This window comes from Solea solea, chromosome 16, assembly GCF_958295425.1.
Source record: "Solea solea chromosome 16, fSolSol10.1, whole genome shotgun sequence".
In the NCBI taxonomy this organism is placed as follows: domain Eukaryota; kingdom Metazoa; phylum Chordata; class Actinopteri; order Pleuronectiformes; family Soleidae; genus Solea; species Solea solea.
This window is the reverse complement of record NC_081149.1, coordinates 17,154,147-17,175,137: the sequence shown is the minus strand read 5'-3', so window position 1 is coordinate 17,175,137 and position 20,991 is coordinate 17,154,147. Positions and strand designations below refer to the sequence as shown.

The 20,991-nt window shown below is 39.7% G+C and overlaps 1 protein-coding gene across 1 annotated transcript in view; it reads right to left on the bottom strand.

The window, feature by feature from the left end:
• Positions 1 to 20,991, bottom strand: part of LOC131475612 (protein phosphatase 1 regulatory subunit 29) — a 62,094-nt gene that overhangs the window by 12,007 nt on the left and 29,096 nt on the right. Inside the window, exon 3 of the mRNA XM_058653839.1 lies at positions 137 to 796. Coding sequence (XP_058509822.1) covers positions 137 to 466 — 330 coding nt within the window. The 5' untranslated portion in view covers positions 467 to 796. The remainder of the gene's footprint in view (positions 1 to 136; positions 797 to 20,991) is intronic.

Genomic DNA, 20,991 nt, shown 5'->3' with positions numbered 1-20,991 from the left:
TAAATGCTAAAGGTCGCTGGTGTACATAATTTTCAATGTAAATATATATACATATACGGTACATGTGATCTTCAGGTGTAATGCATGTTGTCACATTTTTGTCTTAAACTCAAAGCTTTGTCCATTTCCCTCTCACCTGTAAGTTGGCTTGGCCTGCAAAGGCTCCATCCTCAATGTAGCCGATTTCGTTTTTGGTGAGGTTGAGGTCAGTCAGATTGGTGAAGCGATACATGGAACTAAAGAGCACAGCTTTAAGTTTGTTCTCATTAAGTCTTAAGTCATGGACTGTGTTGTTGATGTGTTGGGGGATAGTCTCATAAGGTGGCTGGTTCTGACTGCAGATCGCCAGCCACACATATCCTTTGTCGCCCTCAATGAGCCAGCAGTCCCCGTTGACCACATTAGGAATGAGGGAGACAAATATGAGGGAGGGAAAAATAAGTAGAATGGAGGTGGCACCTTGCATGATGCCAAAGAAAAGGAATTATAAAGAATAAGAATTTGTAATTATTAAGGAGAAAAACTGGGACAGGCAAGTAACTATATTTTGTTTGCTGGGGAAAGGGATTTTCAAAAAAGGAGAAGGGTCCAGATCGGGTGCTCAGAAGGGGTAAAGGCCTCACAGTGCTAGTCACAGCTTTAGGGTTGTCATGGTAATTAGCAGGGGATCCACGTTATGTCATATCTTGTTGGGCTGCAGGGTGGTGTAACACAGCTTGTCTTCATACTCTCCCAAAGTGTAGACTTCAGAGCTGAGTGACCCACATGGATGGACCCTTGGAATGATGAGGTTCAGCTATGGAGATAAAAAAAAAAAAAAAAAGAGGCAGAAGGGAAAAAAACATTAAAATGTGAAATATATATTATTTACTTTTATTTCAAAAAGTTTATTTACTATTTTCCACTTGCTACAGACACTATGATGTCTATAATCTTCAGTAATACATTCTGATCAGTCATCAGTCATTTCTTTGTCTTGGAATTAATCTATTCACTGACCCTGAATGCATTCTGAAATCAATGTCATTGAACAGGTGCTCTTTCAGACAACTGATTGTGCATTTAGTCATGCACTCTTTGATCACCACCAGATTAGTCACAAGGTTATGACTGTGCACTGTGTACATGCTGCGTTAACGCTTAGTGTTGGGCAGGCCTGACACCTGGGGTTGGAGGTGGCTCTCAGAAGTTACTAGAGCAGTGTCTGTAGCAAGTGTTGCTCATGTTAACAAAGCAATGGCAATGTCGTGTTTTATCCATCATTGTTTGGTGCACTTAATCAAACAAAAACAACATCCAGATGAAGCTCTCGGACAAGGCTGTTCTCCCATTGCTGATCAAGCAATTAATTGCAGTCAGGGCATTTTGCACCACTTTCTCCACAATGCAGCGTGCTGTGTTGTTTGTGCTTACGGGGAAACTGGCCTTGTCTGAGACCTTTGTCTGGATAGTGTCGAGTGTGAGCGTAAATGCTTAAACTAATGGAAGCAGGTCAACAATAAATGCAGCCCCATTTAGAGTGGATGAGAAACATTTCGGTTAAAACCTCCTCTACGTACACATGAGTACAGCATGACATCATCATGGTTTGACTGGTGCTCAAGTGTACAAGTCAATCTCTCACCTCACCAGTCCTCAAAGAGATGGCTTTCCCCAAACATTAAGCCCAGCAATAATCACCCAAATGCTGACACCACATTGTCTCCACAGACATTCCTTGTTATGACACGATCCTGCCAAATTCCAAGCTCTCTATCCCATCTGCATGTCATGTTAATACCAGTCAAGTGTTTACACAAGGAGAGGATTAACTGTCTGTTGCATCATGACAGACATTGTCCACTTGCCAACTCAGCAGCTGGAGGGAACAGATTTACAATTACAAACACATTACACAAACATGGACACTAATATGGACCTGTGCCCTCGGACAAACAAGTGCATGTTTAGACAAACACAGTCAACATCTGTGCATGTATGTAAACAGGCAGAGAAATGGATTTGTTCACAATGTATTCTGAGCTACACACTGATGGTATATTGACATTATCTAACTACGGACATCCACACCATTTATGCAACCTGTTTCACATTCCTTTGATTTCCATCATCATTCTATGAAGCCAACAAAAAAAATCTCTCTTTCTCCTTTGTACTCCAAATTAGACTTATTTTTCATTCCGACAGAATTGAACTCATTCCAGTCTATTCTCGTCCAAGCTCCCCAGAGCTGCCAGCAGAGAATCGGGTCTATATCCTATTTTCACTTTATTTATTACTGCAGATTCTTCTATTACCTAGCTATGTGTGAAACAGTATACATTACTATGCAGCTGTAATGATTTTAGACACCTCCTGGGTTACCTGTCTCCTCCTATTAGGCAAAAACAGACAACAAGTGTGGTTTCCAGTGCCATGAGTGTTTTAAAAACTGATGGAAGATGGATATAAAGACTATTCTACATCAAAATGTGTAAATTCTGGTGACAAGAACACATCTGCAATCTTCATTTCAATTACTTAAAGGATCCTCAAGATTGCGAAGTTACCTCTTTGATTTGATTTACACCCAACTTTATCCCCGACTGCTTCAAACAGACCACACTGACAAAAAAATGATCACAGCAAACATCCCTGTCAGGGTTGATTTTTCAGCATTTGGGAAATACAATGAGATTGGTGTTTGAGGTATAACAGTTTCTAATTCTATGGATCATGACATCCCAACTGGATATACATTGACTTAATACTACATTGGTTTGATATTCGTACAGGACTCAAACCACTATATAGTCCAAAACGCACGGCACAGCATGACACGGCTCCAATCTACACGGTTTGGTTCATTTTCCATTACTATAGTACCTCCTCAATGTGGATGGACTCATCATAGCACGGCTGCATGAAACCGCCATGACTTTTACTTTTACATAGAGTACTGTTGTGATTTGTTCCATTGCTCCTGTAGTAATCCCTGTTCAGCCCTTAATGCAACACTGCCTTACAATTCATTGTTTTGCCTCCCGGTCTCTCTCACTCAACTGAGAGGTTTACCCCTTCCACATGAGACGTGATCTCATTTGGTGCTCCACATAGGGATACCCAGAGGGTTTACATGTAGGAGGCAGGAAGCACAGCAGTGCGTGTTTAGGGCTATGATTACATAATTAGGGATATGGGACATGCAGAACACCTGTCTCAAAGGAAAATAGAAGGATTCATAAGACTGATCAACATATGGACATGTAGGATGTGTTAAAAGACAATGTTTTTTGCAATGCAACACGACTTATTTGTTAGGTTAAGTTTAGTTATGACAAATATGGATTTTGTCGAAACCATGCAAGCATGTTTTTTGCTATATAAAATAATTATATAAAACCATCCATTGGCTACTGCTTTATCCTCCACATGAGGGTTGCAGGGATGCTGGTGCAGGTGGACATAGGGCAGTCCATCGCAGGGCCAACACGCCCACATGGCCCATGAAATAAAACTTTTATGCAAAACAATTTAATTAGGATTTTATATAATATAAAGTTTGATTACACCTGCGGCCGTCGACAATGACAGTAAACTAATTGCAGCAGATCACAGCAGCAGAATCAGTTCTCATTGAGGAAATGAATAGGTGAACAGGTGGTATGGTTCTAGGGTAGCTGCAGGTGCCCGACTTGTCCTACTTGCACATTTACTTGAGTTATGTGTGCCAACACCTTTTTGAAAAGCCTCATTTAGTAACTTAATTACTACAATGCATCACAACGCAGTGAAGTTACACCTGGAGTTGCTAACTGAACACCATTTAGTGGAACGCATAACCCACAGATTCTGAGTAGAGTTTTAAAACAATTTTGTATTAAAACAAAGTAAAATGATGGTCTCTGCTCTGGAAGTTAATACACTGCTTTATGATTAAAATAGTGGGTTACTTTCAGTTGAAACAACGTGTGTCGGCTAAACTATGAACTTTTGAGTGTGTGTGCCTGTATTTGTTACCTCTTTAGGGCGTATTCTGGCATATACACTGACCTTGTCAGGACCAGTCGCCCCCATTACTGAAGAACTGGTTTATAGCTAAGATTTGAATTACAGTTAGGTTAAAATTAGGGATAAGGCTTTTTTACATTATTAACTTTTATGAATTTACATAAAGCCAAATAAATCACAAACAAACAAGCACACACATGCCCTCTTGTGATACATATGTGGAATACTCAACATAACAGCTCATATTGATCCTCACAGTTACCCTGGAGACACGCCTCTGATTGACACTGTGAATTAAGCCTAATGATAACAGCATAGGATGTTGTTGGCATTCACATCAAATCACCACGTCTCTTCCGCTTCATTAGACACAATGAAATTCTCTTCTCTGAATTATATTAGTATCCAGTGTACATCGACTTTGACAGGTGTTGGAATTGGAGACGGCCCATATCTCTTCTATTACAGAAGTGACAATTGTGCCGCACCCAAATATGAAGTTATTGGCTGGAACCCCTTGTGCTGCTTGCTGCATATGATGCTGTCATTTTAAATTGCATCGCCTGTAAAATATACTGTATGTACAAATTCAGCTATCAAATGAGTACAAAGAAAAGCAGATTAATGGGCGTAAAAGTGCAAGGTCAGTTTACACTGCACCTTTGTTTCAATTTGGGCACACAATCTGTTCGTAATTAAAATCTTATTCATTCACACAGCTCAGCAGCTTGTTACTGTAAACAGTGGGACGGGAACATCATAATTCTGAAAGCAAAGAAAATTAGATATTCATCTGAGATCAGATAGAAAATGCAATTAGCTAATGTTGATCTAAAATGTTTATGTAAAAAATTGAATGGACATTTGTATTGAGGAGAACACATTAATAGATGAATGAATTGTATACAAACAAAAAATAAACTACCATTATATCATAATTAACGAGTAAAAGATATTTGGACCCTGAACAAAATGGTGATATATTATTTGAAGATATGCCATACGATATTTTGATGTGCACTGACTGTCCACAATCAAGTTTATTTTTTGAACCCATCATGGAAACAACCCTTCCCCATGAAATATTGAATCCAATGAGTTATGTGGCTTTTATACAGATAACTGTTCTTCCCCCAAGTGGATAATGATGTGGAGACCAAAAGTCAATATATTAAATAGTCTCTTTGTAACGGGTGTATAAAAAAACAGAGGACCCAAACACAGATTTCAAAAATGAACAATTTACAAAAATATAGTAGGCCTGTAAATACTCTGCAAGAACAGAGAAATGTGTTCTCTCCCAGGGCTGCCAGAAAAGAATGACGACATTATGACATTATTTTCTCATAGCCCTCGTTTGGGAGTCCTTGCAGCTTGTTCTAGATCTGGGCAGAACTTTTTTTCTCGTGTGGTATCCGACAACCATTGTGTAATTGGCCAGAAATTTGGAAAACAAGTGAGCGTGGTTAATGCAGAAACAATGTCATTTCCTGAGGACTTCCCAGGAGTTTTGCACATGAGTTTCTCGTGAAGTATGAAATGTCCTGGCCAGAACTAACTTTGTGCTTGTTCTTGCCACCTCGAGAAAAAGAACATATTTCTGGTGAAGTGAGAATGGCCCTCTCTGTTACAAAAGAGCCTCCAGGCTTTAATTGTGCTTAAGGTGATAGGGTTAGAGCACAGGTCCTTAGCACTGACTGAGTGGATTCAATCAAATGTAGTGCTGCTAATTGGTAGAGTTGCACATTTGGCACATCTAAACCCCCATCAATGTGAGTTATCCTTGCTCTTAGTTACTGGGTGTTGTTTCTATGTCAGTTGCATCCTTACAATGGCGCATCACCAGCCCATAATAACATAAACCCAATTCCTGTTTGCTTTGGTTATTTGTTTGACAAACATAGTACTATGCTTCCAAGCAGAAGCCATTGAAGCAGCTGCACAAAAAGGGAGAGCATTTTGTTTTTAAGGTGCTGCGTGTTGCACTGGCCATAAGACATAAACACTGTGTGGATGCTCAATCACTCTCTCACTCATCTTCTACCACTTCATCCTCCACATGAGGGTCACGGGGAGGGCGCTGGTGCCAATTCCAGCCGACATAGGGCAAAAGGCGGGGTACACCCTGGACAGGTCGCCAGTCCATCACAGGGACACATAGAGACAAACAACCATTCACTCTCACACCTACGGTCTATTTAGAGTCTCCAATTGTGTGCATATTTTTGTACAGTGGGAAGAAACTGGAGAAAACCCATGCACACACATAACCGGTATTAATTAATAAATTGGAGAAGAACTGATTCATTAAATAATTCATATGACAACTGCATTCTCCCCCCCCCCCAGTTTTATCAGTGCCAACTTTTTCCCTTTTTCAAGGTCTCGTCAGATCACTCTACTCTGCCGCTCCCGTTCTCCCTCGAGCTCTTTTTTTTTTATTTTCTCTACTACTCAAATCCCTGTAGTGAGTCTTTTTATTTGTTCCTGTCTCATAATTTCCTGGAGTTTGTCTCTTTTTCCGAGTTTCCTGTATCACACTGCTTTCTTTCAGCCAGCACTGTTCTTCTACTTCCCTCTTGTCCGCGCCAGTTCTCTTGAGGACATGTGTAGTGCAGAGAGACGTTTGGCCTGTGAGCAAAACACCATTTCCTCTCCACTTCACACCAGGTTTAGAGATGAGACAAACACAACTACAGACACATGAAGCTCCTCTGTGAGCTTCATTCCGTGTGAGTGGAACAGCTGATTTATTTTTTTCAGTGGCCATGACAGGAACCTGCTAAGAGCAGTTGTAATACTGTATGAAACACTGTTGCGTGTTCACCGAGGTCATTATAGTTAGTAATTACGAAAACTATAATTGAAAAAACATTTTCATTTTGTTTATGTTTCTATCTGAGGCAGCCTTTTCATTCATAATAGAATGGTTTCAACATGTTTTTGTTTACAGTGTGGGACATAAGGCTATGCAGCTTGAACATAACATTCATTATGTAGTTAATTTGGTTGAGTTGGTTCATCTTAGTGAATCAAACCTTTCGTTTATTGTTTTTGTTTTTTTTTAATGTTGCTGTTTTTCCTCAGATTGAGCTCCCTGAGACTCAACTCAGGGAGGGTTATTTATTATTACTATTTATGTTATCTGTGCTAACACACATTTTAAATGGCATCTCTTTATTTTTTACATTAATACATTACCATAGTTTTATAGTAGGTATTTTTTAATATACAGATACAGTTACATCCTGATGTGTTTGCCATGCAAAATGTATTCATTCTAAAAATGTAGATGCTCTGCATTCAGCAGCTTAATGGCAAAAGGAATGACTGACAGAGGAGTGACTTATTGCAGCACATACGAAGCTCTCACAGGATGAGGAATTATATAATTAATAAGAAAGATGAGAACGGGAAGGCAAAGAGAGACGAGAACTGGGTGAAGGAGTAGAGGACGGTGGAAAAGACACCTGACACAGAGCTGACGCGATGCATGCGGTTGATCCAGTTTTCCTCCACAATGTGCTTTTTTACACAGACACAAAGACCAGAGAGAGCCACACACTGAAAAACAAACTACCTTAAATGCACTGTGTTACTTTGAGGAGTATGCAGGCTGCAAAAAGCCCGACTTTGTAGAGTGAGACAGCAGCGCGAGCAGAGAGTGAGGACAGACCGGGATGAAGGGTTTGATCTCTCAAGTTAGATCTATAATTCATGCATGCCTTGAAAAGATATTTTAAACTCCCCTTCCGTTATTCTTTACACCTGTCTTACATTGCCCTCTGTCCCATTCTGATCCTGTGTATGTGTTTGTTTTCTACATCTGTCTGTAAGTTTGCAGTACTGTCATTTGTAGCGGCTCATGCATGACATCATATCCATTTCAAGGAAGAAGTGATGCAACGGAACATTAAGAAAAGCCCTTCAGTAATAAAATATTTTTTATTTTCCTCTCAAGAAAATGAAACACAAGACCAGTGGATGTAGTTCAGCGCATGGTGACACTTGATGGGACTGTTAAAGGGTTTCGAGCAGACAATCATTCCTTGTGCTGTTGATATACTTAGAACTAAAATGAGGTAGGGGTTGAAATTTAAGAGCACTTGTTGCAACCAAGCACATTGTTGTCAGAAATTGGGGAATAGATGGAGAGAAGCATGCAGTGTGTGTGGCTCGATCACACTGAGTCAACAGGGACAACAGAATTTGGATGAAGTCACCTACAAAGAGCAGTGGGTATAATTCAGTGATTGGGGTCAGGAGGAGGTCAGAGACTGTAGCCACAGGCAATGCAGCCATGAAGGGTAGAAAGAAAATACAGTATATATCCTCCACAGTACAATCATGTACTTTTATTTTTTATGGAACATATAAAGGAAGACTTTTTTTTGGCATTATGGATTAAAAACTTAAAATGACCAGGTTGAAATCCACAAAAACACACAGTAAGACTAAGCTTTTAACCAAAGCTCATGCAGAGGCTACAACATTATCAGATACAGCAATGGGCTTCATGTTGCCCTTTACAACATGTAGCTCATCACCGAAAATGTATTATTGACAAAACCTGCTCCCTGGTAATAGAATCTGATAACACCTTGGCCTGTTTTCTATCCCACATTGCCTCCAGAAGATTAAAGTCTCATCAAGTCTGAGATGTACAGACAGGTATCTAAAATGGAATAGCATGGGGGCCAAAGAGAAGCCAATTGGGCACTTGTTTGAGCAGGAGTGAAATGTTCAATAATTTATTCAAAAATCATCAGGTTTTACCCAAAAACTGTATTATCCCATACACGTGCATACGGTTTGATCTCTCTCACTTGTACTGCAGTATTATTTAAAATGCCAATCCTACATGAATTCATCTACCTTGCAACCTGCGAAAGAGTGAATTGCCTCCATGCTTGTCAGTTATTGAAATGTGAGAGGCTGAGAGTTAAAGTTGCTGTTGTTAAAGTTTTCAGAGGGGAATCGGTTTTTGCATTTTATCAATTTCCACTGTGCAGTCATGTGCGCCAGTGTGTTCACGTGTGCTTGGTCATGTAAAAAAAATCTAAATTGCCGTCCTGTGTCCACTGAGCCTTTCATTCATGATTTGCTATTACCTGTCTGCTAAATTCTGTTTTTAAATATATGTTTCAGGTAATATGATTCTTATTCTTATATTCTGTGTCCTATAGAGTCATATTGATTTTGCCTCCAGCTAGAATGCCACAAAGGTTTTTCATTACAGAAATTTCATAGATTCATATTTGCTGACATGAACTCTGACAGACACCATCAGAATCTGCAACAGGAACACAAACATGTAGGTTTGTACAGATATTCTTTTTAAGACACTGCATTGACTTTGGTTCCTTTGGATAACCACAATTCAAACTTTTTTAGGGTTTTGTCTCATTAGGACCAGGTATTGGTCTCATGAGGATGACTGGTCCTGACACGGTCAGTGTTAATGCCAGAAAAGTTATTAACCCTTAATGTTCATGCGGCACGGATCTGTGCCGCAGGTGCACCCATGGTAAATTGCCATGGGAATAATACACAACTCCTTATAAGGACATCCTGGGGGTGTCTGTTTATAGGTCAAATATTCAGGCTTTAAAAAAAAATTATCTTCATCTTCCTATGTATTGTTGAATCAAAGTTATGATTCATTTTATGTCACATTAAGTAGTGATATTAAGTAGCATTGTGCAGAAGTCACAAAATAGAGCTTCTTTTGTTTTTCTTCATAAAAATGAGCCAATTGAACTTTGACGTATTTTTAGTGCTTTTTGCTCAGGTGTGTTTATAAAGTTGGTAAAAAAAATTATTCATCAGATTGCCTAGGCTGTGCTGAAAAAAGGATATAAGACATATATATTGCACATTCTTATAGCCTCAGTATAAACTGTATGTTTAAACATAGTAAAAGGAAAAAAGCAGCCATGTGTTAATACACAAATATTAACAGAGGTGTACACGCACACGCACACACACACACGCATATTGTAATGACAGCTGTTGTATATCATTTACAGTTTCTGACAAGACCACAAGTTAAGCTGCACTTAACGTAACTGTCAGAGCACAATAATACATTCACCACTTTCAATGCATGCGCTATCATCTGGCCGGCCCACTTACACCAGCGCTGCTGTCATAGCAACACAGTATCAATGCTGGAGGCGCTAAAGCACAGTCGCTTCTTGATCACAGAGGAACACAGAAACCAATGGAAGAGGCAAAACAGGGGAAATTGAGATTAGTGAGATAAGTGGATTTCAAGTTGAGATGGTTTTTGAAAGAAAGATTGGCATGAACAGTGAAAGCACTACATGAGAGATGCAAGTGTGTGGACTGAATAAATGGCCAATTTTACATTTACCAAGAGATAAGGGACATAGAGAATGTGTTTATTTTTTCGGCTTCGTCATTTCCCCCTTCCCTCCGAATATGTGAGCAGCTGCTAATCAGCGCAAACCTTTAGAGGCCAACAAATGGTTCAGACAACAATGGGGTACAGAACCGGGATAATTACTGTATCTGCTTGTGCCTCAGGTCTCAAGTCATGTTTCCCCCCCAATGACCAGCCATGTCCAGACCTGTCTTAGCTGTTACCAGTTTGAATTGCTTAAATGAAGCATGTTCTTCTTAGCCAACTTCTCCATCCAAACCACAGACAATGGTTCCCTGATTCCTGGTCATGTGTTTGCATTTGCATCTGGATCACATTCATAGTACATTTATGGTGGACTTGATATAGATGTAGCGGAGTAGTAATGATCATTTCACCTCCAAAAATCAAAAGACTATTTAGTGAAAAATGAAATACAAATCACTCTTGTTATTTATTTTATTTTTTATTTTTTTGGGAGGGACTACAAAAGGCTTGAGTTGATATGTGCACATTTCCATGAAAGCGGAGCTATAAACCCACTTGGGAGAGAGATATGCAGTGCTGATTATGTGTGTCATGAATATTCCAGATGCCCGGCTGCATCCCACAATGTTGAAGATATCCCTTAGCAAGCCTGAAGTGAAATTGCTTAAGTAAAGGGAAAGAAACAGAATAAGAGAATGAGTGAGATGAAGAAGGAGCACACGAGGGATATGGTTTCAAGTGAACAGAAAATGGTCAGCTTTGTTTTACAGAGCATCCTTCTCTCAGTTATGGGCCCTACATTGACTAAAAACAGAATGATTTTCAGCAACAGTTTAATCTAGTTTTACAGGCTTCATTTAAGTGTAACATTTCTGATATACAAGCAACCATAAAATGCACCTTTACTTAGTCCAATTCATATTTGACTGGTAAAAAAATAAGAACGGATAAGCCCTTTTCTGACATATAGTTGCTGGAACTTTGTGTCTGCGATGTATGTCTTGGTATCTGGCTGCTAATGGTGAAGCAGAACTATACTAATGATGGATGTAACGCACTTGTTAGTCTACCTATCCACTATCACCATCAGTGGTAAAAGGAATATGTTTTTTTTTTGTTATATATCATTTGTAAAATTGCCTGTCAGGTGAAACTTGAACTTCAACAAATAAGGTTTATTTCCCCCCAGATCATTACTCAACGAGCAAAGTATGTCAAGTAAGTATTTAATTTTGCTAAACATATTTGATTCATGAACTTTCTTGTCATAATGAAACCATTTATTAAAACAAATAGAAAGACTAGAAACTTTAATCTTTCGTTCTCTCTGTGAGCACACTGGAGGTGGTCAAAGTGCAGAAAGCTCCGACATGATATTGAATAACATTTTGAGCCTGGCCGACTCTGATCTAGAAAGGTGGAGGATGGGGTGGAGGTGGCAAAGCTTTGCAGTGTGAGGCAGCATTTGGTGTAGCAAGAAATAAGTGAGTGAGGAATGTTCTTTAAATGGACCACCTTGGTGAGCGAATGGCTGTGAATGGAGTGTGACGAATAGATTGTGGTCAATTGGCTGTAAGCTGATTACAGCTGGGGCATATAACTGCCATGTCCTGCAAGACTTCATTTACTGAGCTGGACCTTCTCTTACAATCTGTGCTACAGTGCCTTCAAATACAGTACATTAAACTTAAAGTGAAAAAAATAAAAGAAGGCGGTGAAAAGTCAACAAAATGTCTCCACCATAAAATATGACATATAGTTTGACTGTGCATGACAATGGTTTTATGGAACATAAACAGGAATGTGATGCGTTATTTCCCATATCTTGTGTGTTGATGGCAAAACAGAAGCACCACAACCAGAGCAAAACATAGTGGTAATGAAAAAAAAATTGTGGGGAGAAATAACTGTTTTTGACATCTACGCAGGGGATATGACTACTCCTCTACCAGAGCCCAGGGTTGGTCAAGGGGCACTGAGTACACAATATTAAAGTTGACATTTTGTGACAGTTCGCTCATTTTCTTCACTTGAAAAACCAATGCCCCGTTCTCACACTGTAGTAGCTCTCACTTAAAGCGGTGAATCATTTGCTTATTTATGCATATGCTTTTATGACACAGTTTTCCCCCTTTCTCCTGGCTAAGTTGCCAGAATCAGCAGCCGTTTCATGGTGTTGGGCTAACAGGAGGGAGCTGCTCACTGAGAGAATAATGGAAGGACTTGTGTTTCAAGGACCAACATGTGCGATAGTAGGAGGATTAATTGGGAGAAATGTAATGTCATATCTATTATGTTCTCATTCTTGTAAAATCACCTGAAACTAAAGAAATAGCTTTTCTTTGTTACCTCATTAATGAGCCCTGTTGCACCATCATTGTTTTTATAGCACAGTGCCCAAAATGAACAAACCAATAAAGTGCTTGTAAAGCCACATTTTGCTGTAAAAGAGCTATTTATCACTGTTGACAAGAGGCTGTAACAGAATGTGCTGTAAAGTCAAATATGAAACGATAAGGGATGGTGTCTGTTGTGTTCTGTATCACTCCGAGACATTGAGCCAGAGGATTCATTCTTAACATAAGGTTGAGGGTGGATTAAAGACATTATTTCATCTGTACCATCCTTCTGTGAGAAATGTGTGTGTGTGTACACATGTCTTTAGTAGACTGCGTGAACCAATTGTCAAGCAAACCTATCTTTGTGAGGACATTTTGGCTGGTCCACACAACTTATAGGTTACAGGCTTTTTGGTGATTTACGATCTGGTTTTAGGGTTAGGCATTTAGTTGTGATGGTTAAGGTTAGGGGCTAAGGAACGCATTATGCCTATGAGTGTCCACACAAAGAATGTAAATCCAGCGTGTGTGTGTTTGTGAGTGTGTGAGTAATGTGCCTCGCAGGCAAACAAGACTGGATTTCCCATATGATGTTGGTTGACTCTAATTAAGAGAAAGTGGAAAATATTAGTGTTTTAACTTCATAACTAACCCTCGGTTGATGTTTTGGGACACAGAATATTATTCCAAGTATATACTGAATACATTTGTTGACTACGAGTCAACAGGGAATCCAGCCTATGTTCATGAACAATGTGAGGGGCCTCAGATGGACGGCTCTTTACACTGTACTGTATCAGCCTGCAGGCCAGTGCTCTAAAGCGACTAACAGATCCCAACATGGGTCAGCTGAGTTTTAAGCTTTAACTCAGGCAATTGAGTGATTCATGTAACATTATTTCTTGCATATACAAGTAAGAACACATTATTGCACATGTCCTGCCATTTGTTTCATTCCCTCTGTATTGGCACAGAAAGTGCCTATAGTCTGATTATTGAACTGACTTAGTCTCTGAGTCTCATTCTGATAAGGGACAGAATAGGACTGTGTGATTACTCACAGTCACTCCCAGCTGACATAGGACGAAAGGCAGTGTACACCCTGGACCCTGGACAGTTCGGCAGTCCATCACTGGGCCACATAGAGACAAACAACCATCCACCCTCACACTCACGCCTACAGTCAATTTGTCTAATCCCCAAATCTGCATGTTTTTGGACGGTGGGAGGAAACTGGAGAACCTGGAGCAAACCCACGCACCCATGGGGAGAACATGCAAACTCCATGCAGAGAGGCCCTTGTTCCTTCACAAACTCAGGTCTTCTTGCTGCAAAGGCAAGGGTGCCCACCACTACACCAACCATGGCCCGACTCTGCAGAACGTAACAAACAGAGGACGACCCCTCTCCAGTTATTCATTTGCTTTTAAATGTGCATAATAGGAAAAGTCAAAAATGATAAATGCATCCTCTGGCTGGTTTGTCCGTTCAGGCTCCTGTAGAAAACACGGAGGTGAGGCCTGCATCCTTAAGATGAACTTAAGGGAGCAGGTGTGCTTCCATCACAACAAAATATTACATGCTCCAGAGAGATTAACTCATGCAACAGTGGGAGCAGAGCTGTGTTTATGTATGTGTGAATACGTGGGCGAGCGAAGAATGCTGTGTGCATATGCCTGTGCTTCTACAGTACACTTACACAGTACAGTATATATGAACAGCTGTGCATCTGCAGTATTTAACAGCATCAGTGTCTTTCTGTCGTGGCACATGCCTTGATTTTGAATTTGTGTTCACTCTTGACTGCACCTTATTATTGCTTTGTAAGGAGGTGATGTTAACAAACGTTCTGCAGTACTAAACTGGGGCACTGCCTGGCTGCCGGCAACAAAAAACAAAAAAAAACAGAAAGACAGAGAAGGGGGAGAAACGGAGAAAGTGAGAGGAGAAAAGGGAGTAATGAAGGTATTACATAATGATATCATGTCATTACCTGCCTTTGAATACATGTGTGCGACAGTCACATGTCACATGAGCAGGTCGGCCAAGAAAAGAAAAGACAGACAGGTTGACTGGCATCTCATTATAACAATAAACTAGTGAAAAAAAAAAGGTTGACATATGAGCAGTGGCCTACTTGTTATTTGTGCTTGTAAGCTGCTCAGAGTTAAGACCATCAGCTCAGTGTCAAACTGATTTGTAATGATCTTAAAGCCAGTGGGGCCTCGACAATTTCATCCTTTTTCATCATCTCTTTAATGTTAGTCGTGCAGAATTTCCTTCATTTAGAAGAATTTATTAATGTTTGCACAATGTACTCGATAACATTAGGGCCTAAACAAACCAACATTACTTTGTTATAAAGGGAATCGAGAGAGAGCCCAATTATGCTCCCTTAATCCCAAAACAAACTTGCCAATGTGAGATAAAAGACTTAGATTATTGTTTTGTTGGCAGGTTTTTTTTCCATCGGCTTGGTAAACATGGATCTGATGATATCAAGAAAAGATGACTCAAAGTATTTTCAGTAAAATTATTGATTTCTCCTATTTTCCTTTCTTTATTTTCTTTGCACAACAGTTCACCAATTTGACCTGGCCAAAATGCATATTATTACCTCTCATAATTATTTGGGTATTTACTTCTTTCCCATCTGTCTTGGGAATTTTTCATCAGCTTGATAAACTTGTGAAATATATGAAGAAAATCTGACTCACTAATCAGTGATGAATGTTGTTTTCTTCTGTTTCTTTTCTTGTCTTTTGCCTACAGCCAAAAGTTACCTCATAACTATTGAGTTGTATTGGCCTTCATCCATTCTCTTTCATTAATCTGAACAGGCTAAGCAGGGTGATCCAGTCATCCCTTCCCCTAGTGATGCTAAACAGTTCCTCCTGAGGGCTCTCAGGGCTTTTCCTGGACAGATTGGAAATCTGTCCTTCCTGTGAATTCTGAGTGTCTCAATGTTTCCTCCCAATTGGGTGTTGCCTGGACCTTTGGCATCCTGATCAGATGTCAAACCACCTTCACTGGCTCTTTCTGACACAAATGAGTTGTGGTTCTACTCCGAGTTTTCTCCGGATATCCAAATGATCACACTACGTCTGAGACTTGACACGGTGCAAAGAAAAATAATCTGCATTGTCTCCTCTCATGTAAACAAAACCTTGGGAAACGTGAACTCCTCCACTTGGGTCAGTTTCTCCACAGAAATAACCCGCTTTTTTACAGCAGAGAACTATGACATCAGACTTGGAGTTGCTGACCTCTATCCTGACCCCCTCACTCACTGCAGTTGCACTACAGATCACAATCTCATTATACGCTTAATTATGCCCACCAAGCAAACACAATAATGTTTTATTTAAAATGTAATAAAATAAATGAATCTCTCTTGTGGTACATTGCCTTGTACCCATAATTCAGCAGACACTTTATTGTTTGGAAGATATCCATTATTGGGACTTGGACACAAAGATAACTTTACGGTCTTTCGTCAAATAGATCTTTCCGAATAAACAATCCAGACACTGAGACAATTAAAGAAAAAATAATCTGACATTAGCTGACACATGAAATCAGAGGTCATACAATCAAATGACGGCAGCGTAGAAAGACAGAGGAGGGGGTATGTCAGAAGGGGGAGATAAGAAAGAGCTTCCCACTGATGGCAACACATTAATTATGCTTCTTTCATTGTTTATTCTCTGAGGCTTTCATCACTGAAAACAGGGGGGCAAGGCAACAAGCTGAGAAAACTCGGCAAAGAGTGAAAGTGATGAAGGGAGTAGACTCGGGTACGATAAAAGAGGCAGAATACAGCACAGATAAAGAGATGTAATTAGTGAAAACAAGGTGCAACAGCCTCAGAAAAACAACACAGAAACAAAAGAAGGAAAATGGAGAAAAAAAGAAAATGATGGGGCCAATAAAGGAAGAGAAGAAACATTCACAAAGACGGATGCAAGAAATGAAAAATAGAGATTTAAGCAGGTCAAGAGTACAATTGCAAACAGTCAGTTACTATGCATCCCCTGGAAAATGAAATGAAATCAGTATATGAATCTTACTAATTCACAAGCAGTGAGTCACCTTTAACCACGTTTTTACCTGATCTGATGCATCAAACAATAACCGAAAATAGACTGCATGATGTATCAAACCCCGAAGTTGATAATAAGATGGGTGGGTTGTATCTAGGTCAGCAGCAGACCGTGGGGTCTTGCACCGAGCGCTCAGTGGTCAGACTACAGTGAGCTAATTAACTGAGCCTCACAAAATACACATTATCATGTGGAAATACATACAGCACATCACTCATCACCAACAACTGACAACTGCCTGAGTCTCCACGAAAATCAAAAACATATTCAAACCATGTCGTTAGCTCCACATTAAAATGGGTCCTTTTCCAAAACAGCCGTCAGTTAACCAGTTAACTCTTGTTCTAAAACACACTTTGCAGCATCTCTAGACTCAAACTGTCTCACAGTTTATCTGCAACGACGACCAAATGAACGCACACTCACTCATGGTGTCTGATTTCAGGTGTGCCTTCAAGTATGCACATGCACATGGATTATTTGATGCACTGCAGCAAACACGCATGCAAGTAAGAGCGTAGTAAAAAAAAATAATTTAATAAAACGTTGCTCTATCACTCACATCGTCTCCCTCCAAATCCCTGTTTACTCTCCCCCTGCTGTCTCTCCTCATGTCCCTAATGCACAGTTGCCGACTGCGAAGTGTATTATTTCACACTGGGAGTTTTAACTAACTGCTACTTCAGCCAATTAGCATCCTCAAAATGGCCAGATTTGTCAGCCACGATTGTAATCCATGGAAGATTGCAGGCATGGACTGGAACGAGACCAAGATTAGATCTATCTGAGACTCGCCACGCCTCATTGCTCTTTAAGCACCTGTGTCCCCGCGAGGAACACGCAGTGCTCTCTCATGTCAGCGACCAAGACTGTTCAACACATATTTTACTGATGTTTCATTATCATATCAGTAAAATTGCAAAGGTTATTTGTTTTGTTCTTAAGAAGGGAGCAGAAACTATGATTGATCACACCGGGATGATTTTTTTACTCTTCAACTGCCGGGTTACGGTGATTATAAATCTCGCTGACAGCAATTATACCTGACATGTGTTGCTGCTATTATCACACCTTTACTAAAAGGCCATTATCACACCTTTACTAAAAGGTCCGTTGTACACTGTGCTTTGTGCTTTTCTCGACCATCCATCCCTTACATTTGGTCTTTCTCAGCGTAGCTGAATGTCCCCTCTTATATCCTGCGGTTGCTACTTGCTGCTGCCACCGTCCCCCACGGAGCTCATTAAAGTTTCATCCAGCCATTTCGCCTCATGTCTTCTATGAGCTTCAACAGTATTAAGTCAATTATTTATTTTACACCTCCCTCGATATGCGCACCGTATTCTTGCCTGATGTTTGTTGAACAAGAACTTGGCAACGTTTATAAAAATAAATAAATTAACTTAATGTAGATGAAGAGAATTATTACAATCACGATGGCTTACCATAAATATATGCTTATTATAATGTTTGTGATTTGCGCATTTTATATCCTCAAGTTAAAGTTACATCTTATACGTACAGTGCAAACTGTTGCGACAGCGCTTCTGCCAAGGATCTGTTATTCATTCCCTCAATTCCCTTCTTTCTATTTAAGCTGTTATAAAGACAATAAAATGAGCACCTAGGGAAATTAAACTACAGCGAGCCCGTCGATTTATGGATTTAGGTAAGAAAAAAAAAAGTTGGTACAGTATACAGTGTCTGGCAAGAATATAGTCACAGTTGCTGCGAGTCGAACTGCGACATATTGCATTAAACATTCAATTTGTAAAAGAGCCAGACAACCTGTTATGAAAGAAATGTCTTGTTCTCTACTGTCATGGCTCCAATTGTTAAGTTAAAAATACTCAAACAAAATGTATCACAAGTTCACCTTCAGTCTGGTGTTTCCTCACTCTATATACAAACTTTTCCTGCAGTATTTTATATTCACTTCACTTTATATTCCCTCTCCCTTACAGTTTACTCGCAAGTGCAGCCCACACACACAAACACATACACAGCGATGCTGCGGTATCATTGGGAGCAATTTGGGTTTCACAGATTTGCCTGAGGACACTTTGACATATAGACATGAGGAGTTTGGGATGAAACTGCTAAAACTCAACCTCCTAAACCACAGATGTCTCCAAGTTTTCCAAAAAAAATAGCAAGTTGAACTCAAATAAGCAGATAAGCAAGCCAAGGGTTACAGGGGGCATGGGGAAGAAAATGTGTATTTATAGAAAAATATTGAAATGGGAGCACAACTCTCCAGTCAGTACAGCCTTTTGGTTTTTAACTGAAGATATTGTCTTTAAGTGTAATCAAAAGGATTTCATGAAAACAAATACAGGTTTGTGAAAATGTAATAAGATTGATTACGAAATCCTCCTTTTTGTGGTTTGTATTAGTCAAAAAAAACAAACACAAGTTCAAAGTCACAGATGATATTATCCAGAACAAATCGACAAATGCCACAGTTTATGGGTGTGCGTGCTCTCCCAAAACAGATGAGTCAGAGTCTCAGCATGGGAATCACAGAAAGACCATCTTAAATTAATATCAGTTTAGAATTTCACAAAGAGACTGAACTGGGTAGCACCAGTGAATCATTTAAAAACCTTTTTCCAGCACAGCTTATTTACATGGTTGTTGCAGAAGTTTACTGCAGGTGGAACAGATACAATATCATGATCAGATGAGTCGGTTACATGGATCATTTAATGGTAGATTACCCTTAAACAGCATAGACACACATCAGAAGGAATAACATCGAGGACAATATAAAACTAGTATCTGATATTTGTGACAACATTCCTGATAACTGTGTAACAAAACCATTGTTGTTGAATAGTTGATTCACCCAAACAATGCCATTAATAAACCATTCTTTGAAGAATAAAGATGTGGGTTTTTTGTACAGTATGACTTTACTATTGTTCCATATAGAATAACAATGTGGAGAGAAGTTGTTCTTGTATGTCATTGTCCATGCGAAGCAAAGTTTGCTTGTGAAAGTTAGAGCGACGAATGGTAATTTGTTCAATTTTATACACATGGGATTTGGGATGGGATCACAGTGGGGACAGCATGGGGCAACGCTCTAAAGTGTGTGTTTGTCGCTCTGATTTTGAGTCAAACGCACAGAATGTAATTTCTGACTCTCTCTCAATCAAAGCAATAACAAAAGACCTAGTTTGATGACTTCGGGTCACAGTGCGGGATCACTGGAATAGTTGTCTTCACCACCATTTTTCCCTGAGTGACATTGGTTTCCTTGAATAGATGTATGGATTTCTATAGATACTGTATATTAGGGCATTTTGTTGACTTTATTGGACAGGACAGTGAAATATGAAATGGGGCGAGAGATGTAGGGGAGACACGCAGCAACTGAATCGGAATTTAACCCAGAGTGATGCAAAGGGCCTCGGCTAATGGGGCTACATGTCTACTTACGTCTTTATCATATTTCCTTATCATTGCAGTTTTAGACACGTACCCAACTGTGTACTCCTCAGAATGGGGGCTGAGATGAATTATTAAAAGTGTGTGGAAGTTGGCGAAGACGTGTCTCTCTGCCTCACTTTGCTGAGATGTTGAGGTCAGACAAAGATGAAGTGGGTCATCGGTGGGGGGAAGGTAGAAAAGAAGTGGCGAGTGGGGCAACAGAAAGCAAGCACAAGGACAAAAATGTTGGACAGAAGAAAGGAAGAATAAAGTGTATCGCACACAAACCATCCTTCTCTCTTCGAGATAGAAAGGGAGGTAGAGAGAGAGAGAAAGCTGGGAGAAATTAGGACAGACAACTTTTTAGGGAAAGTAAACTTATGTAACTTATATAAGTTTTGAGAATTCTTTTCCAAGCAATAATGCAGAGAGAATCCTAAAACAGAAATATGAATATCCATGGTTAAACTGGTGGATCCAAATAATCATCTAGAGTTCATCAATTTTGAGGTTATTATATTATATAATTGGGGTTGTTCATTACAAATACACATTTAGCATACATGGAGGGGAAATGCTGTGTCTGCAGATCAGACATAAAAAAACAGAAAAAACACATGCTTTAAAAACACCCAACAGACAGCAATTATGAGAATTACAAGGTGCTACTGTATAAGTGCCAAAATAATATGGGAAAAAGCAGAATGCGGTTGGCTGTTGGTTAAAACACCTTTGTTTTGATGAAGGTATG